Here is a 17,707-nt window from a genome sequence, read left to right as displayed (position 1 = left end):
TAAGATATTTAATTTTTCCTCGTTTCCTTTCCTCAATGGACTATTTTCCCTGTTGGGGCCCCCTGGACTTAGAGCATGCTGCTTTTCCAACTAGGGTTATAACTTAGCAATTAATAATAATAATAATAAAAATAATAATAATAATAATAACTCCAGCACTTAAAAAAAGACGTCTCACAAGATCACTGTCAACGAAGCAATCAAAGAAAAAAAAACTTATTCTTTAACTTTGTAACTATGGGAACATTTCGTGGTACCTTAAATATGTTTCGTAGATATCTGAAAATCACATTGATGGTTCGATTGTCCTTTAAAATGTCTGATAAATATCGGTAAACAGAGTTTCTGAAAATCACATTGATGGTTCGATTGTCCTTTAAAATATCTGATGGTTCGATTGTCCTTTAAAATATCTGATAAATATCGGCAAACAAAGTTTCTTTGGATCTGTCGGGATAATTTTTCATTATTATCTCCCCTTGATGGGTTGTTGTGACCTGATTGGTAACGTCTCTGCCTGGTGTTTGCAAGCCGGGGGTTCGAGTTCCGCTCAGACTCGTTAGTTCCTTTAATGTCTTCAACCTTACCATTCTTGTGAGCTAAGGATGGGGGTTTTGGGTGAGCCTATAGGTATATCTGTTGAGTCATCAGTAGCCACAGCCTGACCCTCCCTGGTCCTAGCTTGGTTGGAGAGGAGGCTTGGGCGCTGATCATACAATATATGGTCAGTCTCTAGGGCACTGTCCTGATTGCTAGGGCAATGTCACTGTCCCTTGCCCCTGCCCTTCATGAGTAACCTTTAAACCTTAACGCTAATTGACGCAAAGGGCCTCTCATTATAAGAGATTCGTTTATTCTCCCCGAAAATATTCTATAATAATTTTCGTAATATTTTTCTTATATAATTATTACATGTTCGGCTATCGGCGTTTCAAATGTTCCTTTGTGTTTGTGTTTTTTTACTATTTTTATGTCTTTCAATGTTATAATTATTATTATTATTATAATTATTATTACTATTATTATTATTATTAAGAGACCTCTCTCACACCAGAACAGCCTGTTTGAATTGATAGAAATATGCTTAAGTAAGACCATTGGTTCTGATATAATTTACCTATGTGGAGAAATTTATTTTTCTTTCATTATAAAAATACAATTACATTTTATTCATATATAGAGTTTATTAGCGAGTCCCGCTTAAACTTGTTAGTTTATTTGGTCGCTGCAACCTCCCCTCTCATGTGAGCTAAGGATGGAAATATACGATTGATAGAGTTTATTAGCGAGTCCCGCTAAGAGGATAAGAAGATAAGAGGATACCTGCACTTATTAGAAAGAAAAGGGCCTAAATATCCAAGAAGAGACGTAGAGACACAAATGGTGCATTGTCTGTGAAATGGTTCGACGTATAATAATGAGACATCTTTATGCTTCTAGATTCTACTTGGATCGGTGAGCTTGAGGTCTTTTGAAGGTACTTATAGTAGGCTGTGGGGCTAACGATCTCACTCCATCTAAAAAAAAAAAAACGAGATTCAAGCTATTAGGGTAGAAGAGACTCCTTAGCTATGGTAAGTAGCTCATATAGCAGAAGGACACTCCAAAATCAAACCATTGTTCTCTAGTCTTGAGTAGTGCCATACCCTCTGTACCATGATCTTCCACTGCCTTGGGTTAGAGTCCTCTTGCTTGAGGGTACACTTGGGCACACTATTTTATCTTATTTCTCTTCTTCTTGTTTTGTTAAAGTTTTTATAGTTTATATAGGAAATATCTTTTCAATGTTACCGTTCTTAGAATATTTTATTTTTCCTTGTTTCCTTTCCTCACCGGGCTATTTTCCCTGTTGGGGCCCCTGGGCTTATAGCATCCTGCTTTTCCAACTATAACTTAGCAAGTAATGATAATAATAATATAGGCTTAGGTATGGCTATAGGCTTAGGTGTTGGTTACCAATTTAGTCATCAAATATTACTTTATCATCTTGCCAATGTAATTTAAACAGGATCATCTGAATTACTTAATTATAAATGAATATCATTTCAAGTCCACAAATATTTTTATTTAGTTCTGTAGGCCTATAAAGATTTTCACGTATTTATAATTTCCAGCCTTGGGGAAATGTAGGCCTATGTATTTCAGACTCTTTACGTGATTTTGAAATTTATTCTTACTAATATACAAGTTCCCAGTTGCTATTGAAGGTTTCATAAATATCATACCAATTTTGGGATTCCTCTTTAAGTTCTCAATGCTAATTATATTTCTGATTCTTTCAGGAATAATTAATGAAATTCAAGTCTATAAGGATTGACTTAATATTTCTTACCCATTCTTTGACATTACTCATTAAATATTCTTTAAATGTTTTTGGGACATTTTTGATAGAATATTAATATATTAGGCCTACTCTTATTAATAATAATGATATAGCCTCTGTACCATGGTCTTCCACTGTCTTGGGTTAGAGTTCTCTTGCTTGAGGGTACACTCGGGCACTCTATTATATCTTATTTCTCTTCCTCTTGTTATTTTCAAGTTTTTATATATTATATGTGAAATATTTATTTTAATGATGTTATTGTTCTTAAACTTCTTGTAGATTTTCCTTATTTCCTTTCCTCACTGGGGTATTTTCCCTGTTGAAGCCCTTGGGCTTGTAGCATCCTGCTTTTCCATCTAGGGTTGTAGCTTAGCAAGTAATAATAAAGATAATAATAATCTATTTTCACAACGTAATTTATTCCGTTTTTGCATTTTTTTGCGAAAATTAATCCATTACCGTACTATATATATATATATATATATATATATATATATATATATATATATATATATATATATATATATATATATATATATATATATATATATATATAAGTAAATAAAACATGCTTACTTAAGAATTAATTAAGTAAAGGCAAAGTCTACGCATTCAACGTGTTTATTATACGTTTCCAAATATTACGCTCTTTCTCTCATTTTGTAATGTGTAGTAAACAACCGCAAACGATATCGACCCAGACGGCCTGCGATTGGTCAACTCTGAACTCCGTCGGCCAATTACATGTCTCGAATGACATTGACGTCATAGATGACACCACAAACACGGTTGCCAGAAACTACCTGTTACTAACTGTTCGGGGGATTGTTAGGCTAAAAAATGACATTTTCGGTAGTTTTACATTGTAAAGGAAAGAGTTTATAACATTTTCTTCACTAGTAGAGAAGAAGAAAGCTCCCATTTGAAGAACCGAGTGAAACACGAAATGCGAGAAGGTGGTGCTGGTAACGAAGGATGTTTTCGCCTAGGCCTAAGGCAGTGATTCCATATCTTCGAAATGATCTTAGATTTTCATTGGCGCCTCCCAAGCTAGAGGAGAAATTCTGGGCGGGGCCTATGCTTCGTTCGCTGGTATAAAAGGTCACGGAAAGGTTTTTGACCTCAGAAATCTCCTACATTTCTCCAAGGCTCGACAGACCTTCCTTTCGAAGTGGATCTTCAGCTACACCGTCTTCTCAGACTCTTCAGCTACACCGTGTTCTTAGACTTCTGATAACCCGTAAGTAGTCCTCAAGGTGTCTTGTCTTGTTTGTTCTCTTATATTTGCGTTCTATAGGTTTGTCGTTATTGTCCTAGTCTATTTTATATTCCCAAGGTTCTATACACGTATAGTTATTTTTCTAGTCTCCGAATCTTTAGTCTTTTAGTTGCGTTGTATAGGCTTATTTTCCTAGTCTCCAGAGACTGTTTTCCCTTCGCTGATTTATTCTAATTATAGGCCTACTCTATAGTTTATATTCCTACGGTTCCATAGGCGTATAGTTATATACTTAAGTCTCCGAATTCTTACTCCTATAATTGCGTTCTATATGCCTATTCTATAGTTTATATTCTTACGTTTTTGTTTTAATTTTCGATTGGTCTTTGGAAAAGATAATGTATTCCAATTGCTGCATATTCTATAGTTCACATTCCTACGGTTTTGTTTTAATTTTCGATTGGTCTTTGTAAAAGATTTTTAGACTTTTTTTTTTCTTTAACCATTCTAGTATTCTACGAGCTATATTTGTGCCTTTAAATACTTATTTCTTGACTGGTACTTCGGAAGTGTTAATTATACTGTTGTTTAACCCTTTGACGTCTGCTCGTTAACATATATATTTTTTTGAGAAACTCCTACGTTATAAATATTAGTTTTAATCATTTTTGTTGAATTTAATATATTTAGATTTTTAAATACTTATTTCTTAGCTGGTACTTCAGAAGCGGTAATTATACTGTAGTTTAACCCGTTGACCTACTGTATGTTCGTTGATATATATATATATATATATATATATATATATATATATATATATATATATATATATATATATATATATTATGTATGTATGTATGTATTTTTTAGAAACTCCTGCGTTATGAATATTACCGTTTTAATTATTTTCTTTTAAGTATTTATCATTTTCTATTGAATTAAAAAAAAAAATTTCAAGAAAACCTCCTGTACTATAAATTTTACCGATTTAATTATTTTTTTTTAATTTATCAACTTTTATTGGATTTTATATATATCTATTTTTTAAAGAGAAACTCTAACGTATTATAAATATTACCGTTTTAATTATTTTCTTTTTGTCAAATATTTATCACTTTCTGTTAAATATTAACTTTTGTCATTCCGTTTATTTGTGTATGGCATTGAAGTCACTGATATATTAGGCCTATCATAATTAGCCAAGGTATCCGATCTCCAATTTTTGATAGATTTAGTGTTGACCAACAGGTTTTTATTAAGATTGTTAATTAAAAAAAAAAAAATTTCCTACCGGCTTTTATGATTTCGTTTATATTAGTGATCATTTATTTTCTGAAAATTTTAAACTTTTTTTTTTTATTATTAAGATTTCGTTTACATTCATTATAAAATTTCTTTTCTGAAAATTTTTTTGATTTTTATTTTCTATTGGGATTTCGTTTATATTCGTTATAAAATTTCTTTCTGAAATTTTTTTTTTAATTTTTATTTTTTATTGAGATTTCGTTGACATTCCTTATGAAATTTCTTTTCTGGAAGTTTTAACTTTTGTAACAAGATTTCGTTTATATTAGTTATAAAATTTCTTTTCTGAAAATTTCAAGTATTTTATTAAGATTTCGTTTATATTCGCTATAAAATTTTCTTTTCTGAATTTTAGATATTTTTATTAAGATTTCGTTTACATTATAAATTTTTTTTCTTTTTTTTTTTTCTTTTTTTAACACCATCTTTCCCGTCTATCCTTACGCTTCAATCCTATACTTTTCTTCTGTGCTTCTTCCAAATTCTCAGATATCCCTCAAAGTAAATTTAAAAGTTTCTCAGATCACCACTTCAATTCTTCAAATTCTTCTCGAAGTAATATTTTTAGTTTTCAATAGCTCATAAAGTAGCCTATTACTCCCCGCTTGCTACTCGTCGAAGTATGACGCAAAATTCTTAAATCGTATATTTCGAAGGTTTTTCCTAATTCTACCAAATAACTTAATTTATTTTATATACTTTATAGTACAGTTAGTACATACACGTTAATTTTGTTTTTGGTCGTCATTTTGAAATCTCGCCATAATCTCCTACGTATTGAAATTCCTAGATTACTAAATTATATTTTTTTTTTCGAAAAGAAATTCCTATTTCTACCAAATAACGCTATTTATTTTATATAATTTATAGTACACCAAGAATATATTCATTAATTTTGTTTCGGTTAATCATTTTGAAATCTCCCCATGATCTTTACGTATTAAAATTCCTAGATTATATTTTTCGAAGGTTTTTCCTAATTGTACCAAATAACGCTTATTTTATGTACTTTATAGTACGACGAGAATATATACGTTACTCTTGTTTCAGTTAATCATTTTGAAATCTCGCCATGATCTCCGTATTAAAATTCCTATATTATATTTTTCGAATGTTTTTCCTAATTCTACCAAATAACGCTATTTATTTTATTTACTTTATAGTACACCAGGAATATATACATTGATTTTGTTTCAGTTCATCCTTTTGAAATCTCACCATGATCTCCTCTACGTATTAAAATTCCTTTATTATATTTTTATATTTTTCGAATGTTTTTCCTAATTCTACCAAATAACGCTATTTATTATATATACTTTATAGTATACCAAGATTATATTCATTAATTTGGTTTCGGTTAATCATTTTGAAATCTCGCCATGATCTCCGTATTGAAATTCCTATATTATATTTTTCGAAGGTTTTTCCTAATTCTACAAAATAGCACTATTTTATATACTTTATAGTACACCAAGAATATTCATTAATTTTGTTTCAGTTAATAATTTTGAAGTCTCGCCATGATCTCTACGTATTAAAATTCCTATATTATATTTTTCGAATGCTTTTCCTAATTCTACCAAATAACGCTATTTATTTTATATATTTTATAGTACAGCTATTATATATACGTTAATTTTGTTTCAGTTAATAGTAATGAAATCTCTCCTCTCCTACGTATTAAAAATTCCTGAATCATATATTTCAAATTTTGTTCATAATTCTAGCAAATAACACTATTTATTCTATATACTTTAGAGTACAGTTAATAAATGTACGTTAATTTTGTTTTACTTCCTTTTGATCTCCTCGACAGTATTAAAAAAAAACCGTAATTTTAACCGGAAATTCTCCGTAAAAATATAAGGTTCTCAGACGTATTTCAGTAAAATACAGGTGACCGTAATTTTGACCCCACTTTGTTATTATCTTTTACGTCATATTACTCCTTTACGTCAATATATCCGTTTTTAAAACGGCAAATGCTTGGCAACATTTATTCCAGGATTTTTACGTTTTTTTATGGCAAATTTTTAACAGTGTGCGTATGGCACTTGAGTAATCAGTCATTTTGTTTACTGTATTTCTAAAATAAGTTTGCTTCATTATAATGATTATAAATTGTTAGATTATTACACGTTTTCTTAAATTTTAAAATTTCCAAATCAATCACACATACTAAGTGCTTTATCAATTTCGTGCGATATATTTTTTTTCTTTTATTCTTTCATGACTTTAATTATCAAATCAGGATATTTATTTTTCTCCCGAATTATTTTTTTCTTTCATGACTTCAATTATCAAATCGGGATCTTTATTTTTCTCCCGAATTATTTTTTTCTTTCATGACTTCAATTATCAAATCGGGATCTTTATTTTTCTCCCGAATTATTTTTTTCTTTCATGACTTTAATTATCAAATCAGGATCTTTATTTTTCTCCAGAATTATTTTTTTCTTTCATGACTTTAATTATCAAATCAGGATCTTTATTTTTCTCCAGAATTATTTTTTTCTTTCATGACTTTAATTATCAAATCAGGATCTTTATTTTTCTCCAGAATTATCTTTTTAAGGTAAATCTTTTGACGCACGATTTGGATGTTAATGCGTTCTTTTGACGCAAGAGAATGGTATAAATGGAATTATGTTTTCGCCTTGTTCCTTGTTTTTTTATTTATTTTTTTGTCAGTCTTTTCTATCAACTTTTTTTTCGATTTGTTTTTTGTATTTTTTTTTATCTCTTTTCCAATGTTTTTTGGTTTCCAAAAACCTTCTATGATCCTTTGGTCTCGGCTTAAAATTTTGGTTTTTAAAAGCTTAACTTTAAAAGATTTTTTGTTTGTTTCCAAACGCCTTCCATAAGACCCTGCTTAAAATTTCTATTATTTTAGATACTAATTTTTTTTTAGATTTAAAGAAGGTTTTTTTTTTCGTGCTTTTAATGGTTCATTGTCCCCACTTTCAATTCTTAGACATTTTAACCATTTTCTTATTTTTTCGGCTTTTCGAACTTTTTTTTTTTATTTTCGTACATTTTTTAAATAATTTCTTAATTTTCTGGCCTTTTTTATCTTTCTTATTTTCGTAAATTTCTTGAAGGCATTTTAAACAATTTCCTAATTTTCCTAAAAAATTTACGCTATATTTACATATATTTTATATATATAAGTAATGTATTATATATTTTCTTTGTTTTCGAAAGACATTTAAAAAAAAAAAAATAACTTTTCTCTGAATCTTGAAACTATCATTATTTTATTTTCCTTTTTTTTATAAATGGCTAATATTTTTCATATATAACGCTACATATATTATTCAATACATTTTATCATTTTCATAGTTTTCTTATCTTTGTTCGATTCTCCGTCCAATTATCACTTCGTATATCTTAATTTGCTCCTTATGTCCTAATTTATCGTTTTATGTTATTTATCTTATATTTTCCGTCTGACCTTATTCGCGTATTCTGGATCTCTTTATATTTATTCAATTGCTTTTTCATTTCCTTCGTTTGCTATTTATATTTTCCTACTATCTGCTTTTCTACATCAATTTATATATATATATATATATATATATATATATATATATATATATATATATATATATATATATATATATATATATATATATATATATATATATATATTACATAATTTTTTTTTTTTTTTTTTTTTTGGCTTGCCATATCATTGTCCCTCCGCCAGTTGCCCTTTTCTAACTGTATTCTTATGATGTATATTTATGTACACTGAAAATTTTACATTAAAAGACGATAATTTAACTTTTATTCTATTATTTTTGACGTTTTAAAAACTAATATATTAACGTAAATGAGTGATTAATACGGTCACCAACCCGTAAAAGATAATAACAAAAGTAGGGTGAACTTATGGTCACTTGTATTTTACTGAAATGCGGCTGGGAACTGTATGTTTTTACGTAGAGTATGTGATTAAAATGCGACTGGGAACTGTATGTTTTTACGTAGAGTATGTGATTAAAATGCGACTGGGAACTGTATGTTTTTACAGAGAATATGTGATTAAAATACGACTGGGAACTGTGTTTTTACGTAGAGTATGTGATTAAAATGCGACTGGGAACTGTATGTTTTTACGTAGAGTATGTGATTAAAATGCGACTGGGAACTGTATGTTTTTACAGAGAATATGTGATTAAAATACGACTGGGAACTGTGTTTTTACGTAGAGTATGTGATTAAAATGCGACTGGGAACTGTATGTTTTTACGTAGAGTATGTGATTAAAATGCGACTGGGAACTGTATGTTTTTACAGAGAATATGTGATTAAAATACGACTGGGAACTGTGTTTTTACGTAGAGTATGTGATTAAAATGCGACTGGGAACTGTATGTTTTTACGGAGAGTATGTGATTAAAATGCGACTGGGAACTGTATGTTTTTACGGAGAGTATGTGATTAAAATGCGACTGGGAACTGTATGTTTTTACGGAGAATATGTGATTAAAATACGACTGGGAACTGTATGTTTTTACGGAGAGTATGTGATTAAAATGCGCTTGGAACTGTATGTTTTTACGGAGAGTATGTGATTAAAATGCGACTGGGAACTGTATGTTTTTACGGAGAGTGTGTGGTTAAAATGCGACTGGGAACTGTTATGTTTTTACGGAGTGTGTGTGGTTAAAATGCGACTGGGAACTGTATGTTTTCACAGAGAATATGTGATTAAAATACGACTGGGAACTGTATGATTTTACGGAGAGTATGTGATTAAAATGCGACTGGGAACTATGTTTTTACAGAGAATATGTGATTAAAATACGACTGGGAACTGTATGTTTTTACGGAGTATGTGATTAAAATGCGACTGGGAACTGTATGTTTTTACGGAGAGTATGTGATTAAAATGCGACTGGGAACTGTATGTTTTTACGGAGTGTGTGTGGTTAAAATGCGACTGGGAACTGTATGTTTTTACGGAGAGTGTGTGGTTAAAATGCGACTGGGAACTGTATGTTTTTACGGAGAGTATGTGATTAAAATGCGACTGGGAACTGTATGTTTTTACAGAGAATATGTGATTAAAATACGACTGGGAACTGTATGTTTTTACGTAGAGTATGTGATTAAAATACGACTGGGAACTGTATGTTTTTACGTAGAGTATGTGATTAAAATGCGACTGGGAACTCTTATGTTTTTACGGAGAGTATGTGATTAAAATGCGACTGGGAACTGTATGTTTTTACGGAGAGTATGTGATTAAAATGCGACTTGGAACTGTATGTTTTTACGGAGAGTATGTGATTAAAATGCGACTGGGAACTGTATGTTTTTACGGAGAGTATGTGATTAAAATGCGACTTGGAACTGTGTTTTTACGGAGAGTATGTGGTTAAAATGCGACTGGGAACTGTATGTTTTTACGTAGAGTATGTGATTAAAATACGACTGGGAACTGTATGTTTTTACGGAGAGTATGTGATTAAAATGCGACTGGGAACTGTATGTTTTTACGGAGAGTATGTGATTAAAATGCGACTGGGAACTGTATGTTTTTACGGAGAGTGTGTGGTTAAAATGCGACTGGGAACTATGTTTTTACGGAGAGTGTGTGGTTAAAATGCGTCTGGGAACTGTATGTTTTTACGGAGAGTATGTGATTAAAATGCGACTGGGAACTGTATGTTTTTACGGAGAGTATGTGATTAAAATGCGACTGGGAACTGTATGTTTTTACGGAGAGTGTGTGGTTAAAATGCGACTGGGAACTGTATGTTTTTACGGAGAGTGTGTGGTTAAAATGCGACTGGGAACTGTATGTTTTTACAGAGAATATGTGATTAAAATACGACTGGGAACTGTATGTTTTTACGGAGAGTATGTGATTAAAATGCGACTGGGAACTGTATGTTTTTACAGAGAATATGTGATTAAAATACGACTGGGAACTGTATGTTTTTACGGAGAGTATGTGATTAAAATGCGACTGGGAACTGTATGTTTTTACGGAGAGTATGTGATTAAAATGCGACTGGGAACTGTATGTTTTTACGGAGAGTATGTGATTAAAATGCGACTGGGAACTGTATGTTTTTACGGAGAGTGTGTGGTTAAAATGCGACTGGGAACTGTATGTTTTTACGGAGAGTGTGTGGTTAAAATGCGACTGGGAACTGTATGTTTTTACGGAGAGTGTGTGGTTAAAATGCGACTGGGAACTGTATGTTTTTACAGAGAATATGTGATTAAAATACGACTGGGAACTGTATGTTTTTACGGAGAGTATGTGATTAAAATGCGACTGGGAACTGTATGTTTTTACAGAGAATATGTGATTAAAATACGACTGGGAACTGTATGTTTTTACGGAGAGTATGTGATTAAAATGCGACTGGGAACTGTATGTTTTTACGGAGAGTATGTGATTAAAATGCGACTGGGAACTGTATGTTTTTACGGAGAGTATGTGATTAAAATGCGACTGGGAACTGTATGTTTTTACGGAGAGTGTGTGGTTAAAATGCGACTGGGAACTGTATGTTTTTACGGAGAGTGTGTGGTTAAAATGCGACTGGGAACTGTATGTTTTTACGGAGAGTATGTGATTAAAATGCGACTGGGAACTCTGTTTTTACGGAGAGTATGTGATTAAAATGCGACTGGGAACTATTATGTTTTTACGGAGAGTATGTGATTAAAATGCGACTGGGAACTATTATGTTTTTACGGAGAATATGTGATTAAAATTACGTTTTTTTTTAGTGTAGGGTGGAAATCTAGGATTACGTATGGGAAAAATAAAACATTTTATAATCTATTCTTTTAAGATTTTTTATAAACCATTAGAGAATTAATAAGCACACTTTCCATAGTCTACATACCTTCTTTATAATTCATATTCTACACATTTTCTTTATAATCCATATTCTACATATTTTCTTTATAATCCATATTCTACATATTTTCTTTATAATTCATATTCTACATATTTTCTTTATAATCCATATTCTACATATTTTCTTTATAATTCATATTCTACATATTTTCTTTATAATCCATGTTCTACATATTTTCTTTATAATTCATATTCCACACATTTTCTTTATAATCCATATTCTACATATTTTCTTTATAATCCATATTCTACACATTTTCTTTATAATTCATATTCTATATATTTTCTTTATAATTCATATTTTACATATTTTCTTTATAATCCATATTCTACATATTTTCTTTATAATCCATATTCTACATATTTTCTTTATAATTCATATTCTACACATTTTCTTTATAATCCATATTCTACATATTTTCTTTATAATCCATATTCTACATATTTTCTTTATAATCCATATTCTACATATTTTCTTTATAATTCATATTCTACACATTTTCTTTATAATCCATATTCTACATATTTTCTTTATAATTCATATTCTACATATTTTCTTTATAATCCATATTCTACACATTTTCTTTATAATCCATATTCTACATATTTTCTTTATAATTCATATTCTACATATTTTCTTTATAATCCATATTCTACATATTTTCTTTATAATCCATATTCTACACATTTTCTTTATAATTCATATTCTACATATTTTCTTTATAATTCATATTCTACATACCTTCTTTATAATTCATATTCTACATATTTTCTTTATAATTCATATTCTACATACCTTCTTTATAATTCATATTCTACATATTTTCTTTATAATTCATATTCTACATATTTTCTTTATAATCCATATTCTACATACCTTCTTTATAATTCATATTCTACATATTTTCTTTATAATTCATATTCTACATATTTTCTTTATAATTCATATTCTACATACTTTCTTTTTAATCCATATTCTACATACCTTCTTTATAATTCATATTCTACATATTTTCTTTATAATTCATATTCTACATATTTTCTTTATAATTCATATTCTACATATTTTCTTTATAATCCATATTCTACATATTTTCTTTATAATTCATATTCTACATATTTTCTTTATAATTCATATTCTACATATTTTCTTTATAATTCATATTCTACATATTTTCTTTATAATTCATATTCTACATACCTTCTTTATAATTCATATTCTACATATTTTCTTTATAATTCATATTCTACATACCTTCTTTATAATTCATATTCTACATATTTTCTTTATAATTCATATTCTACATATTTTCTTTATAATCCATATTCTACATATTTTCTTTATAATCCATATTCTACATATTTTCTTTATAATTCATATTCTACATATTTTCTTTATAATTCATATTCTACATATTTTCTTTATAATTCATATTCTACATACCTTCTTTATAATTCATATTCTACATATTTTCTTTATAATTCATATTCTACATACCTTCTTTATAATTCATATTCTACATATTTTCTTCATAATTCATATTCTACATATTTTCTTTATAATTCATATTCTACATACCTTCTTTATAATTCATATTCTACATATTTTCTTTATAATCCATATTCTACATATTTTCTTTATAATTCATATTCTACATATTTTCTTTAAAATTCATATTCTACATACCTTCTTTATAATTCATATTCTACATATTTTCTTTATAATTCATATTCTACATATTTTCTTTATAATTCATATTCTACATACCTTCTTTATAATTCATATTCTACATATTTTCTTTATAATTCATATTCTACATATTTTCTTTATAATTCATATTCTACATATTTTCATTATAATTCATATTCTACATATTTTCTTTATAATTCATATTCTACATATTTTCATTATAATTCATATTCTACATACTTTCTTTATAATTCATATTCTACATACTTTCTTTATAATTCATATTCTACATATTTTCTTTATAATTCATATTCTACATATTTTCTTTATAATTCATATTCTACACACTTTCTTTATAATTCATATTCTACATACTTTCTTTATAATCCATATTCTACATACCTTCTTTATAATTCATATTCTACATACTTTCTTTATAATCCATATTCTACATACCTTCTTTATAATTCATATTCTACATATTTTCTTTATAATCCATATTCTACATATTTTCTTTATAATTCATATTCTACATATTTTCTTTATAATCCATATTCTACATATTTTCTTTATAATCCATATTCTACATACCTTCTTTATAATCCATATTCTACATATTTTCTTTATAATTCATATTCTACATATTTTCTTTATAATTCATATTCTACATATTTTCTTTATAATTCATATTCTACATATTTTCTTTATAATCCATATTCTACATACCTTCTTTATAATTCATATTCTACATATTTTCTTTATAATTCATATTCTACATATTTTCTTTATAATCCATATTCTACATATTTTCTTTATAATGCATATTCTACATATTTTCTTTATAATCCATATTCTACATATTTTCTTTATAATGCATATTCTACATATTTTCTTTATAATCCATATTCTACATATTTTCTTTATAATTCATATTCTACATATTTTCTTTATAATTCATATTCTACATATTTTCTTTATAATTCATATTCTACATACATTCTTTATAATTCATATTCTACATACCTTCTTTATAATTCATATTCTACATATTTTTTTTATAATTCATATTCTACATATTTTCTTTATAATCCATATTCTACACATTTTCTTTATAATCCATATTCTACATATTTTCTTTATAATCCATATTCTACATATTTTCTTTATAATCCATATTCTACATATTTTCTTTATAATCCATATTCTACATATTTTCTTTATAATCCATATTCTGCATATTTTCTTTATAAAACTAGAAAAAAAGCAAATTCAAGATTCTCTCCTATTCATTTTCATCTCTTCTTTGTTCTAGAGATCATGGACAACAACAAGGATGAAACCTTTGACGAAGGCCCCAGCCGCCCCGAGGAAGGCGTGGTGTACATGGAAGAACAGGAACAGCCCCTGGATTTCTCAATGAGAAGGTCGCCCAGGGAATCCTTGTACGATGATGGCAGGCCTCAGGTAATGAGATATATAAGCCCCCGGTTTCAGCTAATGCCAGTCCACTCCACCACTGGCATGCCAATGCATTCAACTGATGGGATGAATCAGTATTTGGAAAGTAACCGGGGCTTCCTCGAAGGGAGTGAATTCTCGGAGGATACTAGGGCATCGCCCCTGAACCTTTCAGAAGAGATGAGCGAGACTTCCAGGGATACTAGTAGCAGCAGCAGCAGCAGCAGCAGCAGCAGCAGCAGGCAGGGTACTCTTCCGTCGGGTGAAAATGGAAGAAGTGATCACTACCATGAAAATGGTTTAACTAACGGCTTTCATACCCCACCTCGCCAACGGAGCTTCTCTGGCGAATCCAGCAGTGACGGAGACGACAACCCTAGAGGTACACAACGCCGCCAAGAAATTCGGTTTGCACTTAAATCAGGATACACTTGTTGCTTTGGGGGGGAAAATAATTGTGAGGGCCTCACCTACAGGCTTCTGCACTCCAGGCATTTTGGCCAGAGAATGCGAGAACATTTGCAACAGAGAAATCAAATGCTGCCTGAGGAGACCAGAAGAATCGAGCATCCTCCACCCACCGAGATATTGCACAATCTCAACCTCAGCTGCAGCAGCCCACCTATGACACTGGATCCCCCAGTCCTTGGTGAAGAAGCGGTGGCTGCAGTCCATCAATATATGTTACAGTGCATGGCAAGGAGAGGTCCAGTGCCACCTCAGTATCACAATGCTATAAATTTATACGAGGCCATACTGGCATCAAGGACGCGCGAATCTCAACACTCGTCAGGGTCTGTGAACCCTCCAGCAAGTAGTCACCAGGGATCAGTGGGTTACCCTTCAGGAAGTCAGGGAGGTCTAAACATGCCCTCTACCAGCCAGGGGCTGATGAGCTTCCCAACCACTAGCCAAGGGCCCTTGAGCTTCCCAACCACTAGCCAAGGGCCCATGAGCTTCCCGACCACTAGCCAAGGGCCCTTGAGCTTCCCCACCACTAGCCAAGGGCCCTTGAGCTTTCCCACCACTACCCAAGGGCCCACGAGCTTCCCGACCACTAGCCAAGGGTCCATGAGCTTCCCGACCACTAGCCAAGGGTCCATGAGCTTCCCGGCCACTAGCCAAGGGTCCATGAGCTTCCCGGCCACTAGCCAAGGGTCCATGAGCTTCCCGACCACTAGCCAAGGTATGGCCTTCCCCTCGACTAGCCAAGGTATGGCCTTCCCCTCGACTAGTCAAGGGGCTATGGCCTTCCCCTCGACTAGTCAAGGGGCCATGGCTTTCCCTTCGGCTAGCAACGGGGCTATGGCTTATCCTTCAACGAGTTCTGGAATGGGCATGGCCCCACCTGACATGCAGCAGCCATTCATGGCGTTTTTACAGGCCTCTAACTTCTTCTCTGGAGATGGATCCATGGAGAGGTCACCCAGCTACGTACAGTTTCGCCAGCATTACCTGCGAAGGCGAAACCTATCTTCCAGAACCCGTCGTGGAAACCGGGACCGCAGCAGCGATGACCAGGAGGCTGGCGATCAAGATGGCTACAGGAGGAGAGACTCCGAGGAAGCTGCTGGACAAGAGCACTCTGGGGCAGAAGGAGGAGATACTGGATCTCGAGATGATGAGAATAACAACAACGGGATGCGACTGGACAAGAACGGCATTCCTAGGGATGCTACTTACTGGGAGAGGCGTAGGAGGAACAACCAGGCAGCCAAGAGGTCCAGGGATGCCAAGAGAAATAGAGAGTTGGAAAATGAGATTCAACTCGAGTTTTTGAAATGGTTATTGTTACCCAATCTTTATAGATTGATGGGCAACAACAACAATGGCAACAACAACAACAACGACGACAATGACAACAACGACAATGATAATCGTCAGGAGTAAATCCTGTTGAGGGTAGGCTAATAGTGCAATATGTACAGTAATATAAAATAGGCTCGTGTGCAATTTTACATTTTCCCAACTTGATATACAATTTGATTAAATCTAACATTGCCAAAATATAAGATAATTGAAGTACGCAACTTTTAACAACTTATAATATTCTCTTCTCAATTCTGTTATTTCTTATAGTAATCACAGATTGCTAAACCAACATCATTCAGTCTTACGAGCTCATATATATTTTTATAAATGCAGGTTAACTTAGATTAATATATCTTATAAGAATTTTTATTTGGCAATAGGTATTTTTGTATATGTAGTGTTAATTGTTGAAGCATTTTATTGTTAAAGCATGTAATTGTTTTATTGGAAGATTTATTGGTATACTTAAGCTCGTATAAAATGTGTCTTAAAGGAGTTGGCAATATGATTTTTTAATAGTAGGTTGCACAAGTTTTAATGATTTATAATGTACTTTATTGCACTTATTTTCCTGGATGACGAAGCAGGCCTTTCTTTTAGCAGACATCTATTTTATAAACAAAATTCATGAATTTGCTATTCAAAGAAAAATCATGAATTTGCTATTCATAAGTAAAGCTTTGTGGAAAGAATCTCAAATATTTGTATGCTTCAGCTTATAATGACCTATTGGTGATGTGTTTTTTTAAAGTGATCTATAATGATCAAATGGCTTTCAAAGTTTTCGTTGTTAATGTTTTTGGTTTTTGAGAAGCTACTTGATTTTTTTTTTTATTTTTCTATTTCAGTACTGTTGCTGTTTTTTTTTTTTTACTGCCTATTTCAGTACTGTTGCTGTTTTTTTGTATTTTTTTACTGCCTATTTCAGTACTGTTGCTGTTTTCTTTTGTTTTTTTTTATTGCTTATTTCAGTACTGTTACTGTTTTTTTGTATTTTTTACGGCCTAT

At 31.1% G+C, this 17,707-nt stretch overlaps 1 protein-coding gene across 1 annotated transcript; it reads left to right on the top strand.

Moving 5' to 3' along the window:
- The first annotated feature begins 3,266 nt into the window (after positions 1-3,266).
- On the top strand, positions 3,267-17,442 carry LOC137622850 (mucin-4-like). Its single transcript, XM_068353425.1, has 2 exons — positions 3,267-3,566; positions 14,742-17,442. Exon 2 carries the CDS (start codon positions 14,747-14,749, stop codon positions 16,775-16,777), a length of 2,031 nt encoding a protein of 676 aa, XP_068209526.1. The 5' UTR covers positions 3,267-3,566; positions 14,742-14,746; the 3' UTR covers positions 16,778-17,442.
- The last annotated feature ends 265 nt before the right edge of the window (positions 17,443-17,707 follow it).

The sequence above is a fragment of the Palaemon carinicauda genome, chromosome 29 (assembly GCF_036898095.1).
Source record: "Palaemon carinicauda isolate YSFRI2023 chromosome 29, ASM3689809v2, whole genome shotgun sequence".
NCBI classification, from domain to species: domain Eukaryota; kingdom Metazoa; phylum Arthropoda; class Malacostraca; order Decapoda; family Palaemonidae; genus Palaemon; species Palaemon carinicauda.
This window is presented reverse-complemented; position numbering and strand designations above follow the sequence as displayed.

Bases quoted from the DNA above. Each gene is read 5' to 3' on its own strand.
- LOC137622850 (XM_068353425.1), top strand. From the start codon at position 14,747: ATGGACAACAACAAGGATGAAACCTTTGACGAAGGCCCCAGCCGCCCC.